Source organism: Mya arenaria, chromosome 10, assembly GCF_026914265.1.
Source record: "Mya arenaria isolate MELC-2E11 chromosome 10, ASM2691426v1".
NCBI lineage: Eukaryota > Metazoa > Mollusca > Bivalvia > Myida > Myidae > Mya > Mya arenaria.
The window spans coordinates 72,193,498-72,214,153 of NC_069131.1; the positions used below are offsets into that span (position 1 = coordinate 72,193,498).

At 35.7% G+C, this 20,656-nt stretch overlaps 1 protein-coding gene across 1 annotated transcript; it reads right to left on the minus strand.

Annotated features, from left to right (window-relative positions):
* Positions 1 to 649: 649 nt before the first annotated feature.
* On the minus strand, positions 650 to 19,196 carry LOC128206719 (V-type proton ATPase subunit H-like). The gene is made up of 14 exons (XM_052909363.1): positions 19,056 to 19,196; positions 12,862 to 12,943; positions 11,513 to 11,618; positions 10,982 to 11,071; positions 10,114 to 10,227; positions 9,741 to 9,845; positions 9,041 to 9,138; positions 8,584 to 8,694; positions 8,374 to 8,461; positions 7,660 to 7,838; positions 7,262 to 7,387; positions 5,407 to 5,508; positions 5,010 to 5,123; positions 650 to 2,784 (listed from the first exon to the last, which is right to left on the minus strand). The coding sequence occupies exons 1-14, from the start codon at positions 19,108 to 19,110 to the stop codon at positions 2,712 to 2,714; spliced, it is 1,443 nt and encodes a 480-aa protein (XP_052765323.1). The 5' UTR covers positions 19,111 to 19,196; the 3' UTR covers positions 650 to 2,711.
* Positions 19,197 to 20,656: the final 1,460 nt, after the last annotated feature.

The window sequence follows — 20,656 nt, forward strand, 5'->3', positions numbered from 1 at the left end:
TGGGTTGTACGTTGGTTGTGGGGAGAGTACAAATATGTAAATAGTCGCATCATTTTTTAAATAGTTCTGAGGAGAGTGCAGCATTATTTCTTGAATGCAGTGTGAAAACTTATTTTGGTGCCATTTGAAGTGAGAAATGATTTATTTGGATTTTAAATATTGCCATAAGACACAGTGCTAAAGACAAGGTTTTCAACAAGGGAGGTAACTGACTGATGACAATTAAAAGTAGTTCCATACGGGTTCTCTTTTATCTTTGCCTGTTCCAGCAAATATTATGATCTACTTAAATGGGGTTGTAGAAAATGTGATCATGGTTAGAGGTATCCTGGTTCTTAAATGTGCACCAGTGTCACTGTCATACAAGGATGCCCATTTAAGGTCCCTTCTGGATGATGGTTAAGTAATATGAGTGGTGAGGTGGATGATCTGACCTGTGACCTTTGCATTAACAGTAAAGTATCTTATTACTAGACCACATTTCCACCACTGTGTGTCTTTGCTATAACTTTGACACCCTTCAGGTAAAAACTCACTGATTGTAGAGAAACATGGTAAGGTGTGTCTGGTATAACATTCATCATGTCAGCACAAATGACAAAGATTTTAGACGCCCCAAACTGACCTTGACACAAAAAATGAAAACAGGTTCTTAGCTCATTTTTATTGTTTTTCTCTTGTTTATAATAGACAATTATTCATGTTCAAATGTATATACACGTAAACAATAACAGTACAATGTATAGAAAGTATCGAGACACAATTTGACAGTCACTCATATTCATACCGCATAATAATTTTGTCCTACCCACCAGTACTGCACTCAACATACAATTCTTAGTTACACATACTAATACCATACATAATATGCAATTATAGCCATTTTGCATTTTTAACAAAAATCATTTTTATTGGCTCCAGAAACATGGCTCAAAACTGAAATCTACATGTATCTTTTACATACAAAGATTTGTTATATCTTTTTCTTGCGTATTAGGAAATTACAAAGAGGTTTTTCCCTGATTTAGCTGTTCAATGTTGGTTGCTTTTACCATATTGAAAGAGATGTTATTGTTTCTTTCATTCATTTATTCTCAAACCAGAATGGTAGCCAGGGCTCTTACCGAGCAATAAGTAGCATGTGGTTAAATTACAATGAAATCTCGATATATGCATGATACATATTGAATGCTGACCTTGACAATACAGAACAGTTACTACATCCACTGCCTTAGAGCAATTATATAATTTCAATATCTGAGTAGTGGATGCTATAACTATCACATATTTTCTACCCTAGCATATTTTATATGGTAAACATTGGTACTTGGAAATAAATCAATCTGACAGCAGGCGTAAGGTCCATTAAATGTACAAAACATCCTCATTTGTTTAACAATACACCTGGATTTCTGAAACAATTTTCTAATCGACACACATGATTTACAGAGAAGCATTTAACAAAATGACAATGTGTCCTATTACACGATATTGAAAACCTCAAAATCTTTTGCATGCATAAGCTATGTGTATGTGTATGCCATAAATGTATATTGGACATCAATTCATTTTAGAAAAAAATACACACCAGATTATTAAAAGGCAATTACTTAATAAGCACTGATTTTCTATCTAACAATAAATCAGAAAATAAACAGATACCCAAAATACATTTAATTTAGTTTGAAGAATCTACTCAGTATTCCAAAATTTATTCATCATAAACAAAGGTGTGATACCGATGCAGATGCCAACACAGAATGTACTCTTTATTAATCTGCCATGCTTTGCAGGTGAAAATAAAATACTCTAGATTATGAAAAGGCAACAAGCCCTGATTTTCTATCAATTAAGATAACAAGACGGCCTTAAATACCGTGTTTGTATCTTTGTTGGTACACACCTAAATGGCGCAATCAATGAAGGTTGGAATGATTTACGCCACAAATGATGAACATGTTACACTGTAGAGCTTTAAAGCAACAAACATATGTACATTTTGTTTATTTAAATCTTCTATGTACATGTGATTAAGAACCATTGACCATCCTTCGGTGATAACCAGTAATATCATCGACGAAGCTCTGAGAAGGGATTGTACCTGGGACCCTCTAATCCACACAGACACTGTCATAATGAAATAATTACTTGCAAAAATGAAAGTTTGACTAGGTATACACATCACCAATCCAAAGATTTGTTTGAATAAACAGATGTAAATTTTAAACATGAAGAACTGTTTTTCAATGGCATTTTTACCCAAACACTCAGTGACACCAAACAAGCCTCTTTTTCCATAATAAAGCTATCCGTAAAATAAAGCTCTCTGTAAGAGTTTTATCGCATTCAATATTTGAATGCTCATTCACCAGAAATATTACAGGACAAAACAAGATTCATGTAAACAAAAATACCACATCTCAATGTAGCAAAGAATTGTTTATCTTAATATAACCACATATACCTTATACAAAATTATTTAACTATAATTTATTACATCACTAAAGAAAATTGAGGATTTTATTAAATAATTTCCTTTTAAAAAACAAGGCATAACAACCAAATTTCAGAGTTCACTAGAATACACAATATATATATTATTGTCTGCCACACAAGGATGACATGACTTTTCCTTTCTATACATGTCATAGGAATACAAATTGTCTCTAGTCTATGGCAAAACGGAATGTCTAGTGTGATTAATTGATCCTCTATGACTTTGCTGCTATAGCGCCCGGTGTGTCATCTTGCGAAGCCTGGGAAATCTGCTTACCCAAGTACTCCCTAGGAAAAAATAATAAAGAGAAATATAAGTACATTCATCAATGCAAAATCTCTAGGAAATATTTCAAATTAAGAACCATGAGTTTTTGTACTGCTATTAGGGCCTCATATCTGACACATAAAGAAGAACTGAGTTTTTTGGCACTATCAGGGCCTCCTCATATATGACACACCAGTTATGAACCATAAGTTTTTTTACTGCTATCAGGGCCTCATATGTTACTCACCAGTTATGAACCATGAGTTTTTGTAACACTATCAGGGCCTCATATGTTACTCACCAGTTATGAACCATGAGTTTTTTGTACTGCTATCAGGGCCTCATTTGTTACTCACCAGTTGTGAACCATGAGTTTTTGTACAGCTATCAGGGCCTCATATGTTACTCACCAGTTATGAACCATGAGTTTTTGTACAGCTATCAGGGCCTCATATATTACTCACCAGTCATGGACCATGAGTTTTTGTAACACTATCAGGGCCTCATATGTTACTCACCAGTTATGAACCATGAGTTTTTGTAACACTATCAGGGCCTCATATGTTACTCACCAGTTATGAACCATGAGTTTTAGTACTGCTATCAGGGCCTCTTGTTACTCACCAGTCATGAACCATGAGTTTTTGTAACACTATCAGGGCCTCATATGTTACTCACCAGTTATGAACCATGAGTTTTTGTAACACTATCAGGGCCTCATATGTTACTCACCAGTTATGAACCATGAGTTTTTGTACTGCTATCAGGGCCTCATATGTTACTCACCAGTTATGAACCATGAGTTTTTGTAACACTATCAGGGCCTCATATGTTACTCACCAGTTATGAACCATAAGTTTTTTGTACTGCTATCAGGGCCTCATATGTTACTCACCAGTTATGAACCATGAGATTTTGTAACACTATCAGGGCCTCATATGTTACTCACCAGTTATGAACCATGAGTATTTATACAGCTATCAGGGCCTCATATGTTACTCACCAGTTATGAACCATGAGTTTTTGTACAGCTATCAGGGCCTCATATGTTACTCACCAGTTATGAACCATGAGTTTTTGTAACACTATCAGGGCCTCATATGTTACTCACCAGTTATGAACCATGAGTTTTTGTACAGCTATCAGGGCCTCATATGTTACTCACCAGTTATGAACCATGAGTATTTGTACAGCTATCAGGGCCTCATATGTTACTCACCAGTTATGAACCATGATTATTTGTACAGCTATCAGGGCCTCATATGTTACTCACCAGTTATGAACCATGAGTTTTTGTACAGCTATCAGGGCCTCATATGTTACTCACCAGTTATGAACCATGAGATTTTGTAACACTATCAGGGCCTCATATGTTACTCACCAGTTATGAACCATGAGTTTTTGTACAGCTATCAGGGCCTCATATGTTACTCACCAGTTATGGACCATGAGTTTTTGTAACACTATCAGGGCCTGATATGTTACTCACCAGTTATGAACCATGAGTTTTTGTACAGCTATCAGGGCCTCATATGTTACTCACCAGTTATGAACCATGAGTTTTTGTAACACTATCAGGGCCTCATATGTTACTCACCAGTTATGAACCATGAGATTTTGTAACACTACCAGGGCCTCATATGTTACTCACCAGTTATGAACCATGAGTTTTTGTACAGCTATCAGGGCCTCATATGTTACTCACCAGTTATGAACCATGAGTTTTTGTACAGCTATCAGGGCCTCATATGTTACTCACCAGTTATGAACCATGAGTTTTTGTAACACTATCAGGGCCTCATATGTTACTCACCAGTAATGAACCATGAGTTTTTGTACAGCTATCAGGGCCTCATATGTTACTCACCAGTTATGAACCATGAGTTTTTGTAACACTATCAGGGCCTCATATGTTACTCACCAGTAATGAACCATGAGTATTTGTACAGCTATCAGGGCCTCATATGTTACTCACCAGTTATGAACCATGAGTTTTTGTACAGCTATCAGGGCCTCATATATTACTCACCAGTTATGAACCATGAGATTTTGTAACACTATCAGGGCCTCATATGTTACTCACCAGTTATGAACCATGAGTTTTTGTACAGCTATCAGGGCCTCATATGTTACTCACCAGTTATGAACCATGAGTTTTTGTAACACTATCAGGGCCTCATATGTTACTCACCAGTAATGAACCATGAGTTTGTGTACTGCTATCAGAGCCTCATATGTTACTCACCAGTTATGAACCATGAGTTTTTGTACTGCTATCAGGGCCTCATATCGAACATTTGGATCCTCATGTGTTAGATACTGCATTACCAAATGTTTTGCACCAAGCTGCTCTATTACACTGAAATAAAGAAACAAAATGTCTCATTAATCAAGCTTCCTATAAGTGTAAGAGCTAGAAAATTATATCAATATTGAAGTTAATTATTACATTTGCACAAGACTCATTGAGAAAATGAAGTTGCTTTGATAGGTTCGAAATCTTCAAATTTAATAATTTTTTTAAATATGAGCTAAATGCAAACAAAACCTACCCTGGAAACAGCAATGATGATAAAGTGATATTTACTATTCCCTACAGTTATTACGTATGGAGTCTGGAAATAAAGTGCTAATATAATTACTTTTTTCCTCGTGGATAGTAGCGTACATATTCTCCGATGTCATGAGCAGCGACGGACAGGATCAACGGGTCACGACTTCCTTCTAACAATCGCACAAGAATCCTAAAACAACATATTTTGTCTGTTGAAAAACATAACTTTTGGCAAATGTCAAAGGCTAACCGATACTCATTTCTGAGTTATGATTTGGGTTAACAATTATACAAGAAACAAGAGCTGTCGTAAGACAGCGCGCTCGACTTCACCGCTTTGACTTAGAAGTGAATACAATAACAATGTAATATTACCAAGTTTGGTCTATTTATGTCAAACCTAAATAAAATTATTCAATACATAAGGTGACTTTGATGCTGAACTCCCACCAACCGAAAAATGACGCAAGTCATTCAAATAACTTGATTTCCCATTATGAAAATGTGGTAAAGAATATACAAATATGCCTCTCAAAAGAAAATAAAATAAAATTAAAAAAAAAAAAAATAATAATAAAAAAAAAATCAATGGCCATATAGTATAGCCCTCCTTGTTTTCCCTTGGTAAAAACTGGTTCAGATTCAATGTCAAAATGTGCCTGTCAAAAGAAATAAAAAAAGATAAAAAAATACATATATATATTCAAGGGACATAATTTGTATTTAGGGTTAAAATGGAGTTATGTTTCTTGTTGTAAGATAAATAATTTTGAATTTTATTAAGTGCATTGAATGAAAGGTATAGAAGTTTTTTTATTAAAATCCCAACTTGCCCTTAACTTTTACTTGCCTAAAACTTTAACCTAAGTCAATCAGGGGCCATAACTTGTATTAAGGATATGGAGTTATGTAACCTCATTGGGTGATGGTCCTGAACAATTGTGTGAAATATTAAGTCAATTGAATGAAGGGTATAGAAGTAATTAATAAATATCCCAACCTGCCCTATAACTTTAACCTAAGTTCTATAGTCAATCAGGGGCCATAATTTGTATAAAGGATAATATGGAGTTATCTAACCTCATTATGTGATGGCTCTGAACAACTGTGTGAAGTATTAAGTCAATTGGATGAATGGTATTGGAGTTTTAAGTGAAAATCCCAACTTGCCCTAAAACTTTAACCTGCCCTAAAACTTTAACCCAAGTCAATCAGGGGCCATAATCTGTGTAAAGAATATTATGGAGTTATCTTACCTCATCATGTCATGGCCCTGAACAACTGTGTGAAGTATTAACTCAATTGAATGAAAGGTATTGGACTTATAAGTGAAAATCCCAACTTGCCCTAAAACTTTAACCGGACGCCGACACCGACCCCGACGCCGACGCTGGGGCGAGTAGTATAGCCCACCTATTCTTCGAATAGTCGTGCTAAAAACGCTGACACTTAGCCTTTTAAATAAAAAATACTTAAAATTCTGAAAACATGCCTTTAGCTTAAGTTAATAAAAAAACACTTGGGAAGTTCATAGCTTTTCTTATTCAGTCATATGGCATATTCTTTGAAATTCTATTCAAGTTAAAAACATTATTCCATCTTTTTATTCCCTAGAATTAATGAAATACTTATGTTAAGTGATATTCAAAATATGCCATCAGTCTCCGTTGTTCATAAGTAAACTGCAACATACTTGAGAAGTTCGGGTTTTTTTTTGTATAAAGTTGTATGGCGTTATCCTACCAGAATAAGTCACTATTGTGAACCAGGCTCCACTAAAACTAAACTACACATATATATTACTATTAAGCCTCACTTGAAAAGTTCATAATTTTTCTTAATAACTTGTATGGCGTTATCCCACCAGAATAAGTCACTCTTGTGAACCGAGCCTACTAAAAACTAAACTACACATATACAATACTATACGTATAAAGCCATACTTGAGAAGTTCGTAGTTTTTCTCGTTGAGTCTTATGGCATTTTCCCGCCAGAATCTGTCACTCTTATGAACAGGGCTCCACTCAAGACGACCTGATTTGATCTCAGTCACATACTCATCAAACGAACTGAAAATTGACAATAATGTCGTTGTGTTATGAAGTCATATTATATATTATAGTGGAAACATTACCTAATTATGCTTGTACGTTATGTAGTATGAAATGTTAAACCTGCATCTTGCAAGTTTTAGTTATTGAAGGACCTTACATGGAGAGAAAGTAAAATGTTAAACAATCTTACAATAAATCTTGCAGGCTTCTTGTGGTACCAACTGTTTTAGCACTTTAAATCAGACCATGGACAATATAAGGACCTATCAGTCCTGTACAAAACCCACCTCAAATCCTGCACCGATTCTTGCAATTTTTCCTGCAGAAATGCAAGGTCTTCAACGATATCTGGGTCGTCATATTTTCGGGAGTCCAATAGTTCCAACTGTTTAAGCACCTTACATTGTACCATAGAGAGAGCGTTCTCCTGGATTATCTCCCTTTCCTCAGGCTTTTCTGTCAGATTCTGTGAACAAACAATATTGCATCAGGAGGCAATTCCATAAAAAAGTTTTCGCTTTGGTAAAGGTAATCAAAGCTGTTTATTGATTGGTCAATATTTATCCAGTAATAATTACTAACCAATCAAACTGAACCCTTCAATGAACCCTTTTAGAATCATACCAAAATAATACGGAATGAAGGTAAGGTAAATAAAATTTTAAGAAGTACTTTTAATTATCAATCATGTGTTTCAAATTAGGAACAATTCTAATCCTGCCATCATTAAAATGACCCTTAGTTTAATATAGTTTAAACTTTTTCATTTGGAGAAACACGACATTCTACATTATATTAATCACTCTCATTTGCACAATCTTACACAAGAGTGAGGTCTTGCGTTGTGGGGGGGGAAACCGGAGCACGGAGGAAACCAATTAGTCAGGGTTGGTGACTTCAAACCAAACTAAAGCCATGGCCGAAAATCGAACCCTGGACTTAATGATGAAAAGTGAGTGTGTTAAACACTGGACTGACCAGAAAGAGCAAGCAATACATACCCTGAATGTAGCAAGAATAATCCGTGAGACTTTCTCCTTGACCGTGTCACTAAGAATGTCAGCCAGGATGGGAATAATGCTGTGCTGTCTGAAAATACATCAAGTACGGCAAACATTACTTACATGAGGTGCTCCAAGGGTGGGATTTAGACAACAACATTTGCTTTTCGTATAACACATGGATACTACTATCATAAAGAGAGAACTCACTTATTCATCCTCTCCAGAAGTACGGGGTTGAAGGTGAGACACCAGAGACAGAAGATGAGCTGATACTGGATCTGGAAACCCATCTTGCTGGAATCCAACACTGACACGATACTGCAAACAGGAATAACCAAGTGTCACCCTGTTATATTATTTGGTGGTGGTGGTGGTGGTGGTGTTGGTAGTGGTGGTGGTGGTGGTGGTGATGATGATGGTGGTGGTGGTGGAGGTGATGATGATGGTGGTAGTGGTGGTGGTGATGATGATAGTGGTGGTGGTGGTGGAGGTGATGATGCTGATGCTGATAGTGAATGATGATGATGACAAGGATGATGAGGACAATGATAATAAAATGAATCATAAGAATCATGATGAAGAAGTTGACCAAGCAAATGTAAAGGACTAAAACAATACTAGAATAAAATATTCCAATATTTGGCGTTATTTAAGAAGATCTTACGTGGCTACCCCTTCCACCTGCACAAACATGAATCTGTATTGATCTACACGCAGCATCATCTGCAGGCACCTGGCAGCTGTCTGCAGGTACTCATTGCCCTGGAAACACAGGAGTGCTACTATAGCAACATGACATAGAGATGCTCTCTATCATATCTGTAAAATATCTGAATATTAACATTTCCCTTGCCATTTCTATAGACAAACCTGCATCATATATGCATGAACCCCCTGCCCTTATGATTTCATTACTGCACTCTGATTGGATAGGCTTGACAATATTTTACCAATGGTAAACAATGTTTCAGATATCAAAATTCCTGATGTTAAATGCTCCTTAATTTTACCTGAAATACTTAATATTTTAAAATGAAAACAATTTTAACACAAAGAGCAAAATTCATTTCTTGGGCATTCCTTCAGTCTTGAATGTGGTCTAGTCAATCTGGCATTTCATCCAAGAAAAGATAAAGAAATCAAATTTCACAGGAAATAAGTTTATCATTTAATTCATTTGCAATTAGAAACATGGCAAAATAATGGCTGTAGTATTGGCAAAACAGCATCCTATACCCCTGTAGAATTAAGGATCATTTTTCAATGCACCAACTCCCCATTTCTCCCTATTTAAGCCAGTTGAAGTAGAGCTTCAGGTCATTGCTCAATCCCACACACCCACCCTCCCTAAAACCAACACCTACTGGCAGTATCAGCTGGTCCTTGAGCCAGTTGAGGTAGAACTTCAGGTCATTACTTTCCATCCACTCTTTTCCCCAGCACGCAATCTTTGCCACAATACGGCTTGTCTGGAATCATAGAACATATCAAGAACTGAACATCAATCATTGACTTATTGATCAACGTCCATTACCCATTAATAAGTTTAGTGACCATAATTATGCCATATATAAAATTTCCTTGATTATTTTGTTAATGTTGAATGAAGACACATTAAATCAATATTTAAAGTGTCATATTTTGTCAACACTAAATATAACAATTTGATACACATTAAATAACACAAATATTTTGTTAAAATTGAATTAGTTTCTGACGGTATGATTGAAGGCATACCTGGTTAACGATGAACCGATCATTCCTGTCCAGCAGGTGAAGGAAGGGTGTCCATACAGACTCCTTGTTTTTACGGGAAAACTGCTTCAGAATCTCGACTCGGCTTTTGTCCTCCTGAAAATCATGTAAGAACTGAATTTTAGGAAGGAGATATAAGTCATTGTTATACACAACCAGGTTGATATACATGTTTTCCAACACATCTTTGACATATGCATACCATAAGACTTCTTCAATATTACAAGAATAGTCATATGTACTTAACATTGTTAATCTTTTCTTTTTTCAGAAAGTGTCATCGTTATATATGGATTTATGTAATGTTTGTATTGAAGCAATAAAGGATATTTAATGAACTCACAATTTCCCCTAAGTACATGTATATATGAATTGGCGTGAAATGGACAAAAGCTACTAACTGAGACAGGCAGTACCTGTAGGACACCATCCAGCATTGTATAAATATACCGCACGGTCTCGCCCTTTGCAATGCATTTGTAACGTTGATTACCAGTACTGTCACCCTCAAGAAAGGTTTATACAATGTTTTGAAACTAATCTTTGACATTTGCATGAAGAAACTGTGCCTGGCAACATCCAACATTGAGGGAAGGCAATGTAAGGTCTGGGCCATATTCAATAACCACTTGGTCTGCCCTACCCTGGACCAGTTCAAGCAGGCTGTCCGCCATAGGCAGCTATCAAACTTCTTTTTACCTTTTAACCTAATCTGTACCTCCTATTTTTAACTTTGCTTTTCTAAGCTTTGTTTCTTTCACAACCTTTACGTAAATTCTTGCAGCTTGGCGTGCAAATGTCTAGGTCTCCAGTCAGGGTTTGACATTAATGGAAGATAGATAGACATTACCTGCAGCACGTCGTCCAGCATGGTGAGAATGTACTGTAAGGTCTGGTCCTTGGCAATGTGACTCATTAAGTTGAAAAATGTCTTTGCAAACTGGAAACAAGAAAACAGTCACACATATACAAATGATATAATGTAATGTTGTTCTCAATTGGCATCAGTTTGAATAAAAGGAGCAAAAAAGGATACCTGTAGCTATGCTTGGTTATTGCTGTCAACAATTATAATTTTAGGCTGAATTTCTGCATATTTTCGATTAAGATTTTCATATTATTTCCCATTAACATAATTAACATAGTTCCTTTGAAAACTGACAAGCATTAACATGTAATGTAAGCGAGTAACTAAAACAGCTTGAAGATTTCATGTTCACCTTGCCTTTCAAGAAGGACACCATCAATTTCCTCCACGAAATGGACCTGAGAGTTATTCAAATCAGCCTAAAGCTAAATCAATCTCAAATAAATTAGTATTAACTAGACTATTACAAGTAACACCATAATCTCAAGGCGATCTACTCAAGGTGAGGCCTACCTGCATTTTGCCTGGCATTTCCTGCAGCATCTGATGTCGCTGTTCCGTGTTGGCATTGTCAAATTTGGAGATAAAGCCGAAATCTTCGTTCGAGATCATTTGACCCCTGAAAAAAAATATCAGATGAAAAATGTTAATAACAAATACAATAATTTACTTTCATGTTAATCCCTTCACTTTTCACATTCAACTTCAATCTCTTGAATGCCAACGCTGGCTCCAATTTTTAAGTTGATCAAGGGAATAATTCATAAAGTAATTTCGCATTATGGGGCTTGATTCACATGTATATTTTCATAGTTAACTAGTGCGAAAGTAAAAATCTTAATTAATATCTTCATAATACATGTACATTTTTATCTGAAATAATTAAGGATTTACTAACATTTTAGAACCCATCAACTTACAACAATGACATAGACACAAACTGACCAAGGTAACGATAATACATATTGGGCCGGTCATTCAGAACTGTGTTAAAGTTAACCATTAGGCTGCTGATGGCGATTTTAAAGGTTTTGCAAACAGCTTGGAACCAGACCAGACGCCGAATAACTCGGCGCCTGGTCAGGTTCCAAGCTGTTTGCCACTCAGTCAATATATGCCCAAAGTTTTAAGTAAATTGAAAGAAATTTAGAATAAACCAGACGACATTTTTGAGCAGATGACAATTTACCCAGCATGCAAAGGGTTAATAGTGTAATTAACAACATCATTGTTAACTTTTGAAATATTTTATGATGCGCATATATATTTAAATAAAACAAGTGCAGCTAAAAAGGTTGTCTCAAAGTTATTATGAATACTGCAGATCATAAGCACGTCCATGAAACTTTAAGAACAATATATTTGAAAGTTAACACTGATGACTCTAACAATGTAGTTAAGGCCTAAAAAAAAATACATTTTTACCCGACCCTACCTACGAAATAGGCGCCGACCCTAACGTTTTTATAGTCAGTTTGAAAAAAAAAATGAAAAACTAAAAAAAATAAAAGAAAATATTTTTTTTTTCTTTTTTTTTTTTGCTTTTCAATATGTAGTTTAAAACCTTAATTGCTTATATAGAAGATAACTTTAACACCATTCTACAATGATGAAAATGACATTCTTATATAAAGCCTAATAAAAAAAATAAAAATAAAAAGCCTACCTACCCTACCTATTTTTGAAAAGGATGTAACCCTAACCAAACAATTTTTTTTTTAGGCCTAACTTTAACAAAGCTCTGCACTATCGGAAAGACTTTTGTCTTTGAAAAATAGATGCGGTAAAAAACACCTCAAAATTGTTCTTAAGAAATAGAAAAGTATGTTCAGATTTTACACTGGGTAAGACCTTAAACTTACTGAAGGTATGACTGCCAGTTGACGCGGTTGTTGCGGACATCATTGGCTCGCTGTTGAAGCAACGACGTTGCAACCTGCGCTCCTGAAACACACACAAACATAATAAATTTATTAAATTCATGGACTACCATAAAATTAGATACATCTAACTTGATTGTTGTTTTTCTCAGCTTGGAGATGTCCACTTTCTGGCTAAGAACAAGTGTGACTTCACAAGTCGGATCTTTGCTTCAGAAACAACGTCAACAATGTAAAATTTGAATATTGGGCAAACCTGTCAAACAGTGTTATCAGTGCAAAATTCATGTCATTGTTGACAATATTGCATTAAAGGCCGGGGTGCCTGACCCCAAATATCCTACCGGACAGCAATTAAGCCTATTTGGCAGAGGAGGTGTGGTTAATCGGGCTTGTGAGGTCTGCTCTGGTCAGCAATTTTGATTGTAAACATTCACATGGCTTGTGGTGTTATATCATTCAGGACAGAGTGGTACATAAGAATTCGTCCATTGGTTTCTCATTTGAAATTAGATAAATAAAGTTTCGTATACCATGACCAATTCTTCTACGAATTGTGTTATAATAAGCCATTTGATAGTATATATCAACCCAGATAATGGATGTTTCCTACCATATGGCACTTACAACCTCATACTACGATAGTTAACCTGTAGAAAACAGGAATTGGTAGTGAAATTCAGTTGGCTTCAGAGGTTCATGAACTTTCAAGATCTGTCAATCAAGATTGCTGGGAATTTGAATTTGTTTGACAGTTATAAAAAAAAATATTTGAAAGTAGTATTTATATCTGTTTGTGGGACTTGAAATTCACACAATATGTTTTTGATACATTTAATGAACCATCTTGCAAATTTTAGAGTTTTTGTTCGTTAATTATCTGTATATTTGAAAAAATCTTCTGGCAGTCTGTACTAGCAGACAGCTCTGTGAGGTCAAGTGAAGTGGCCATTTTTCTGACTGTCTGCCTTTTATACTATTACCCCGGCCTTCAAGACTGCTTTTCTCTAATACTTGTCACATGTATTATAGTGATGTCTGTGGCCCATGATTGAAAAACAAAATATTGAATGTTCAATGCAACACTAAAAGCCCATCTTCCCTATCCATCCAGTGCTCTGACCTGAGAGAAGTGACCTCTCAACCTCCAGTGAGTCTGGCCTTGACTGACCACCAGCAACTCTCGTTGAATTGACCACACTTGTTGGCAACGATAATCTTCTATCCCGTGGGTCAAATGTGTGTACCCCAGTTTCCCGTGGGGTCACTATTCTTTCTCCTGCTACGGTGTAAGTTGATGAACGTCGAAACATGTCAATCTGCACGGAAAGTTCTTCAAAAATGTAGTTGGCACTTTTTTGTCGTTCCATTAAATATCAACCACCGTTCCCTTCTTTTAGTATTAACCAATCAGATCAATTGATTCTCTATGATATTTTTAGCAGCCAAGAAAGTTCCACTTTAGTTCATACAGATTTATTTCAACTCAGTAGTGAAGACTGATGGCTCTATAAATGGAGTTACTCAATGAGTCGATTTTCAATCCCTATATCCTTCATGTGATTCTCTCATTCAGCAGAGTTTCAATGACAATAAAGAATAATTCTATACAGCTAGCCTAGTCCTTGTCCACTCTACTTTTTTCACACCAACTAATACATTCCAAACTCAGAATCCCATATCAATAATGAAAATTATAATGTTAAACATTTTCAACACTGATTCTCATGAATGTCATTTTGTACATTACCAATATTCACCCTGGGGGGGAGTGATATACATTTAAGGTGATCGTTAATTTAGAAATTAAAATTAAACTCACATGTCAAGTCTTACAGATATCTTTCAAGTAAGTAAAACATCACTTCCATGTTATGATTACTATCACATGTGTTGGATAATACCCATAAAATTGTGTATCACATTTTTTTCATTGATATTGTTATTGTTTTGGCTTGTAATATATATTTACAGTGTTTTAAATAGCTACAATTCCAGCCAATGAATCAGCCTTTAATTAGTACCACACCTAACCATTAACATTTGTAGTTTTACAACTTAACAGACATAAAGGTCATAATTTATTTTTCACTTGTTACATTCAGACATTTCAAACATATTTAGTAAAATCTTAATGCCTAAGAAGGGCTCACTCATCATCAAATGAAATATGGAAGTGTGCTGCACCTTGTCATGAGGAGACCAGCATGGGCATCATTTTGCCTTCATAGAATTAAATACTTAACTGTCAAACATTTATTTTGTTTTGATTAAAACTTACTATATGGTTATATATAAATACACACCTTATAAGATTGGCAATTGAAACCTAATACTAGATCAATTAAACACATTTCCTAACATTTTTTGTCAAATTAATAATGTTCAAATGCTACACAGCCCAAGACACTTTGTCCCTTTTCTGCAGTACCTTGTCTTTTTTAAAAACTGGCTACAACCCTAAATAAAAAACAAACTTAGAACAAGTTCCGATTATGGTCTCACTAAAACCCATCCAGGCCCATGGCAGGCTGACTGACACTGGATAGAAACTGTTTGGGTAATGCACCAGTCAATTGTAACCACGCCCCCCCCCCCCCCCCCAGGTCCGGGAGTATACCTGGGAAATGGGCTGTGTTTTTACTTTCCAGGTGGCCCCGCAGTGCCGGGTGACTGTGGTGGTTTTGTCTTCACGCCAAATTTAGCGGGAAATTGGCCTTATTTAGGGTCCCTTTGGTGCGGGGGCATTTGGCGGGGGTTTTGTCAGCAGATTTTCCCCGCAGGACGGAGACTTTGCCCGGGCTTGGGTGGACCGAAAATCAAAGTCCCCGCTATTCCCCGGACCTGGGGGGGCCGTGGTTACAAATGACTGGTGCATAACTGTTAAGCAAAATTCAGACCAGATTGTTTACTTGATACTTTTTTAAAAGACATAAAACTCCTACTCAGGATTATCTGAAGGCTTGTCAGGACTGACTAATGGGTTGGGTTTGGGCGAGGTGTCCCCTAATTAAGTCAAGATTTTTTAATAATTGGGTGAGGATCATGTGACTGCAATAGGGTTCTTACATGGCTTACCAAGCGTCAAAACAGACCAAACAAGAAAATGACATTAATTTCTAAATAACCTTTTTGACAGAAAAGATATGAACATATTTCTTAGTCCATAAATGACTATGCTATTTTCTGCTTCTTCACATGTGAAATATTTTAGATTTGCTTGTATTTTAAAGATGCAATCCTTAGCCAAAATTTCAACTTGACGGAATTTTATAGAACAATGCAACACTGTGTGCAGCATGAAATTTTTCGCGTTACATTACAAATGGAGTATCCCATCAATAAACACATCAAATATTAATCTAAAATTGAAAGCCGACAGTGTTATTGATTAGAAAGATGAAGGTCCAGGGCTCTCACTAGGCTGAAAATTTGGGAGAAGTGACTTCTCCCTTCAGTCAATTTAGGGAGAAGTGGGGAGACTTTAGGGAGAAGTGATACTTTTCGTAACACCTGATACAAAAACTATGCCATACCACACACCTCAGTTTATATTCACATTAAAATTGATTGCTGTAACTATATAAAATGTTCATATAATAATGTATCTCCAAATAGCATCTAAAATGAAAAAAAGGACAGCTAAGGATTTGAAATAATCAAAATGACCTTATAATTGAACTGTCAATATAGTAGGGGGACGAATCTTGTTTTGGTACGTTTCGGGATAGGGTACAAATGTCACATTCAGCTATGCTGTTATTTACTTGTCTCTGGCTAAATAATGTTAAATATGCTGACATTTAAGAACCAAATGACATTTAAATCAGTATCCTTGATGAAAAATTTACTAATTAATACATAATGGGAGGTTGAAAAATTAACTGGAAAGTTGTTCTGACAAAATGGCGATCTTTTTTGACATCGTAATTGTGACAAGAGAAAATTACTGTAATCTCTACATATAAAAGCAAAAAAATAATATTTTTTGTGTTTACATATCAATTTTTTATCATGAACATTTCACTAAAATCAATAAAATATTTGGTGATATGTCATGTTATTGATTTTCTTAGCGCCTACTTGCCGATGGCCCGAGATGGCTATGACTGTCTGCTTCAAAAGCAACAATGTTTAAATGTCTTGCATTGTTTGTTCAATACAGTGTTAATTACTTTTTAACTTCATTCATGCGTGACAAGATTTTTCATACTTATGTTGCATTTCTATCACATTTTAACGAACTTATATCATTTGATCAGGGTCTTCTTAATGTACATTCTGATTGGTTAACTTTCAATAGCTCGGCCTACTGGCGATGTTTTGGTTATTGGATGACATGGCCCAATTATCGGATAAGGAGATTACCAAATTGTATGAATGGCTTATTGCGATGTTTTGACTAATGGGACAGTGGCCAAATACTCGCTGATTGACAGATTTACAATGTGCTAAAATTTTCGGCGAAGTCAATGTCGCTTTGATGATACAAATGGGCGAAGTCTGGGAATTTTAGGCGACCACTTCGCCCAAGTCGCACCCTCGCGAGAGCCCTGAGGTCCACTGTATTTCACACCTTACGCCAATTTAGCAAGCGATGATACACCGACATGCCTTCTTGCTATCAGTCAAATATTGCGAAAGCTGTGTATTATCAATATTGATTACTGCTTTGATAAGGCTTCTTGCTGCGGAGATTAAGACAGGTTGGTGCAATAAACACATGTCAGTAACAGACTTCCTGAAAGTCGTCGGTCCGACAGACATGACCGGCAAATTTTGATCCGGTCCGACGATTTCTGAACAAAAATCGGTCCGACTGTCCGGCCTTTTTATTCCCGGTGACCGGGTTTTAGCATAAAATTCCAGTAACCGAGTTTAAGCATGAGGGCCTTAGAAAAACGTTACACAAGTTTTCATTGGTCGCTTTCGGCACAGTGCCCGTAGAAGAACCAATCGGTGCGCATGTTACATATTGACAGTCATTTGCGCATCAAACATGGCTTCTCTAACATTTTACGAATGCTAGTTAAATAAAGAGAAAATTTTCAATCGATGAATGCTCTGAAAGGAAAATGAATATGAAACGAAATGTCATGAAAGAATTATTTTGTGAAATGGCAAAGAAATAGGAAATGACTCGTTATTGACAAAGAAAAGCAAGTAATAACCTGCGATGATGATGGTGAAACTCAAACCTCCAGAAACAAAAAGTTATGGACACTTTGCTGGTAGGCAATTATTACTTTTATCTTAAAAAATAGCTCTACCTTTATAAATTTAAAAAATAATTTATTCTGTACAAAAAAAACTAAATCCATAATAAGGTATAAAAGTGTAATCTAAATTCACCACTGTAATATAATATTTGGCATGTTGTGAAAGGCATTTTATTTGTGAAAAAAACCACATTATTTTATTGATAAAAGTTTATTTGTACATCCACTGTCCATGATATATTTTGTACTTTTAGGCAGAGTCTAGATGTGCCTGCATATAATCGAACAGACTACACCAGAACCATTGGCATAACAGGAGGTGTCACCCTGTCCAACACTGAAAAAGTCCTTACATCAGGCTCTTGAAATGGAGATTTAACACTCTGTGACAAACAGGATTTAAACCCTGATTATGATGAGGAGTGTTTTGAATATCAATATGAACTTTTGAATTTTGACAGAGTGATGATTTTCATAAGAGACATACTATAAAGCCTTTATAAAGAAATAAGCTGCTATTGATGAATAAAGCAATGCTATTACTTCGTTTCTTGTTCCTTTTGTTTCGGTCTGACAGATTTCCTTTCGGTCTGACAGATTTTTATGTCTTGTCAGACCGAATGTCTGCCACTTTTTTTCAACTTTCGGGAAGTCTGCAGTAATTAGCCTCGACGCGGGAAGGCATGTCGTGCCCGAAATGCCATAAAATTCTTGTATTAGCATTTAAGGCCTATCCTTGTCTGCCTTTCACTTCTGACATCAGGAAGAAAAGTGCGCCTTACATGGGCACGAATCCACAAACATAGCATTAGCACAGCGCTAGTATTGATAGAGCTTACTGGGCAACTGCTTCTTACACACACTCAATCTACATCATTCCTACAGTCTGCAATTTAAATTGTCTAAAACAAGAGAGTTCTGAAAATCTAAGCATTAAGCATTTAGAAAGAAACTTACCCTTTTCAATATCATCAATATTGAATTTTACATCTATGTTGCCCTGTGCTGCCATAATTAGTATTTTTTTATCTTTTACATTAGAAATCGCATGAAAATGACCGGAAGTTTACAAGCTGTCATATGATTGGAATAAATCCGAAACTTTCGAATGTCAAATCCGGCTTCGTAATTCCCGTTTGCTTCCGTAGAAAATCGCGCCAAACTCCACACAGCGGTTACTTCCCTTCAAAGAACCGTATTCTTCCCTGGTTCATTCAGGTTGAGCGAAAGAGATTGTAATCGCGCGCTTCACAACTGCTATTAATCACTTTTCACTATTTTTTTTTGGATTACAATTACACAATTGTTCATAAATGATCATGTTAATGCACGACCTGTAATGAATTAATTTGATAAAACTAAATAAACACACAAGCGCTTGACTTTGCCCCCCTTCCAAATTTTAATTATAAAAAAACCATATGAATACATGTTACTCATTTTATATGCTCTATTTTTCCTTAATGTATCTGTAATATTAGTCTATAAATATTATTTTGTAAATTTATACTGTTTTTAATTGAAGAAACCACGGAGCACGTCATATTTGAAATCTTAAATTGTGCATTTCATCAAACTTTTGCCTATGTTATTGTAAATGTTTACCATGAAATGATAATATTTTCGATTTATTATAGGAGAGTGAAAATAAAAGATTTTTAACATTATTGTTTGTTTGAACAAATAAAATTTCGCCAATAACAACGAATTTTTAATTTAATTGCATTCATTACATAGAACACTGTTGCATCATTGCGCTTTGCCGATTGACGTTTGAACAAGTTTGATTTCACTTCGAATTCCACCATCTTGTTGCGATGCAATTTACCATTTTTGTATTTACAAAAACATTAGGATAACACATTAGTTAATTGTTTCACAAAAACACATTGTTATGTTGTATATCATTAGAATAACATACTTCTTTAGATAGTAAAGTGCTCCGTGGTGTCAACATTAGGTTGCTAAAGCAACCGTATTTCAGTATTCATGTACTGTAGCTTAACATGAGAAAATGAGTGAACTTCATATGAACTTCAAACGACGGCCTGTGACAACAACACGTACGACCAGAACTGTGCCAAGCAATGTAGTGATCACTGGTTTGGACATTGTAACAGTATTGACATCCGCACTACGAATGCCACTGGTATTAAATAAACCCTGAAAATGTTCTAGGGTTGAATTAAATTATATGAGGTTACCACAACTCAAATGTAATAATTAATGATCTTTGCAAAATATTCAGAAATAAGCTCCATATATAACGTACATATGCCTACAATGGCGAAGTGCAATTTCAGAGCTCATTAACTAGTGCTAGGGGACGTAAACCATTGCTAGGGTACGTTAGCCAAACAAACATGTGAAGTTTTGGCCCAATGGTATGTGTCAAAACTCGAATCGTGTATGATATACTTTCTTCGTATACGTATGACATTGAAAATATTACCAATACGCGATACGCGTCAGTACAATGACAGAACGATGATGATAACGTGACAGTACAATGATGAAAACAAGACAGAACGATGATAATAACACGACAGTACAATGAT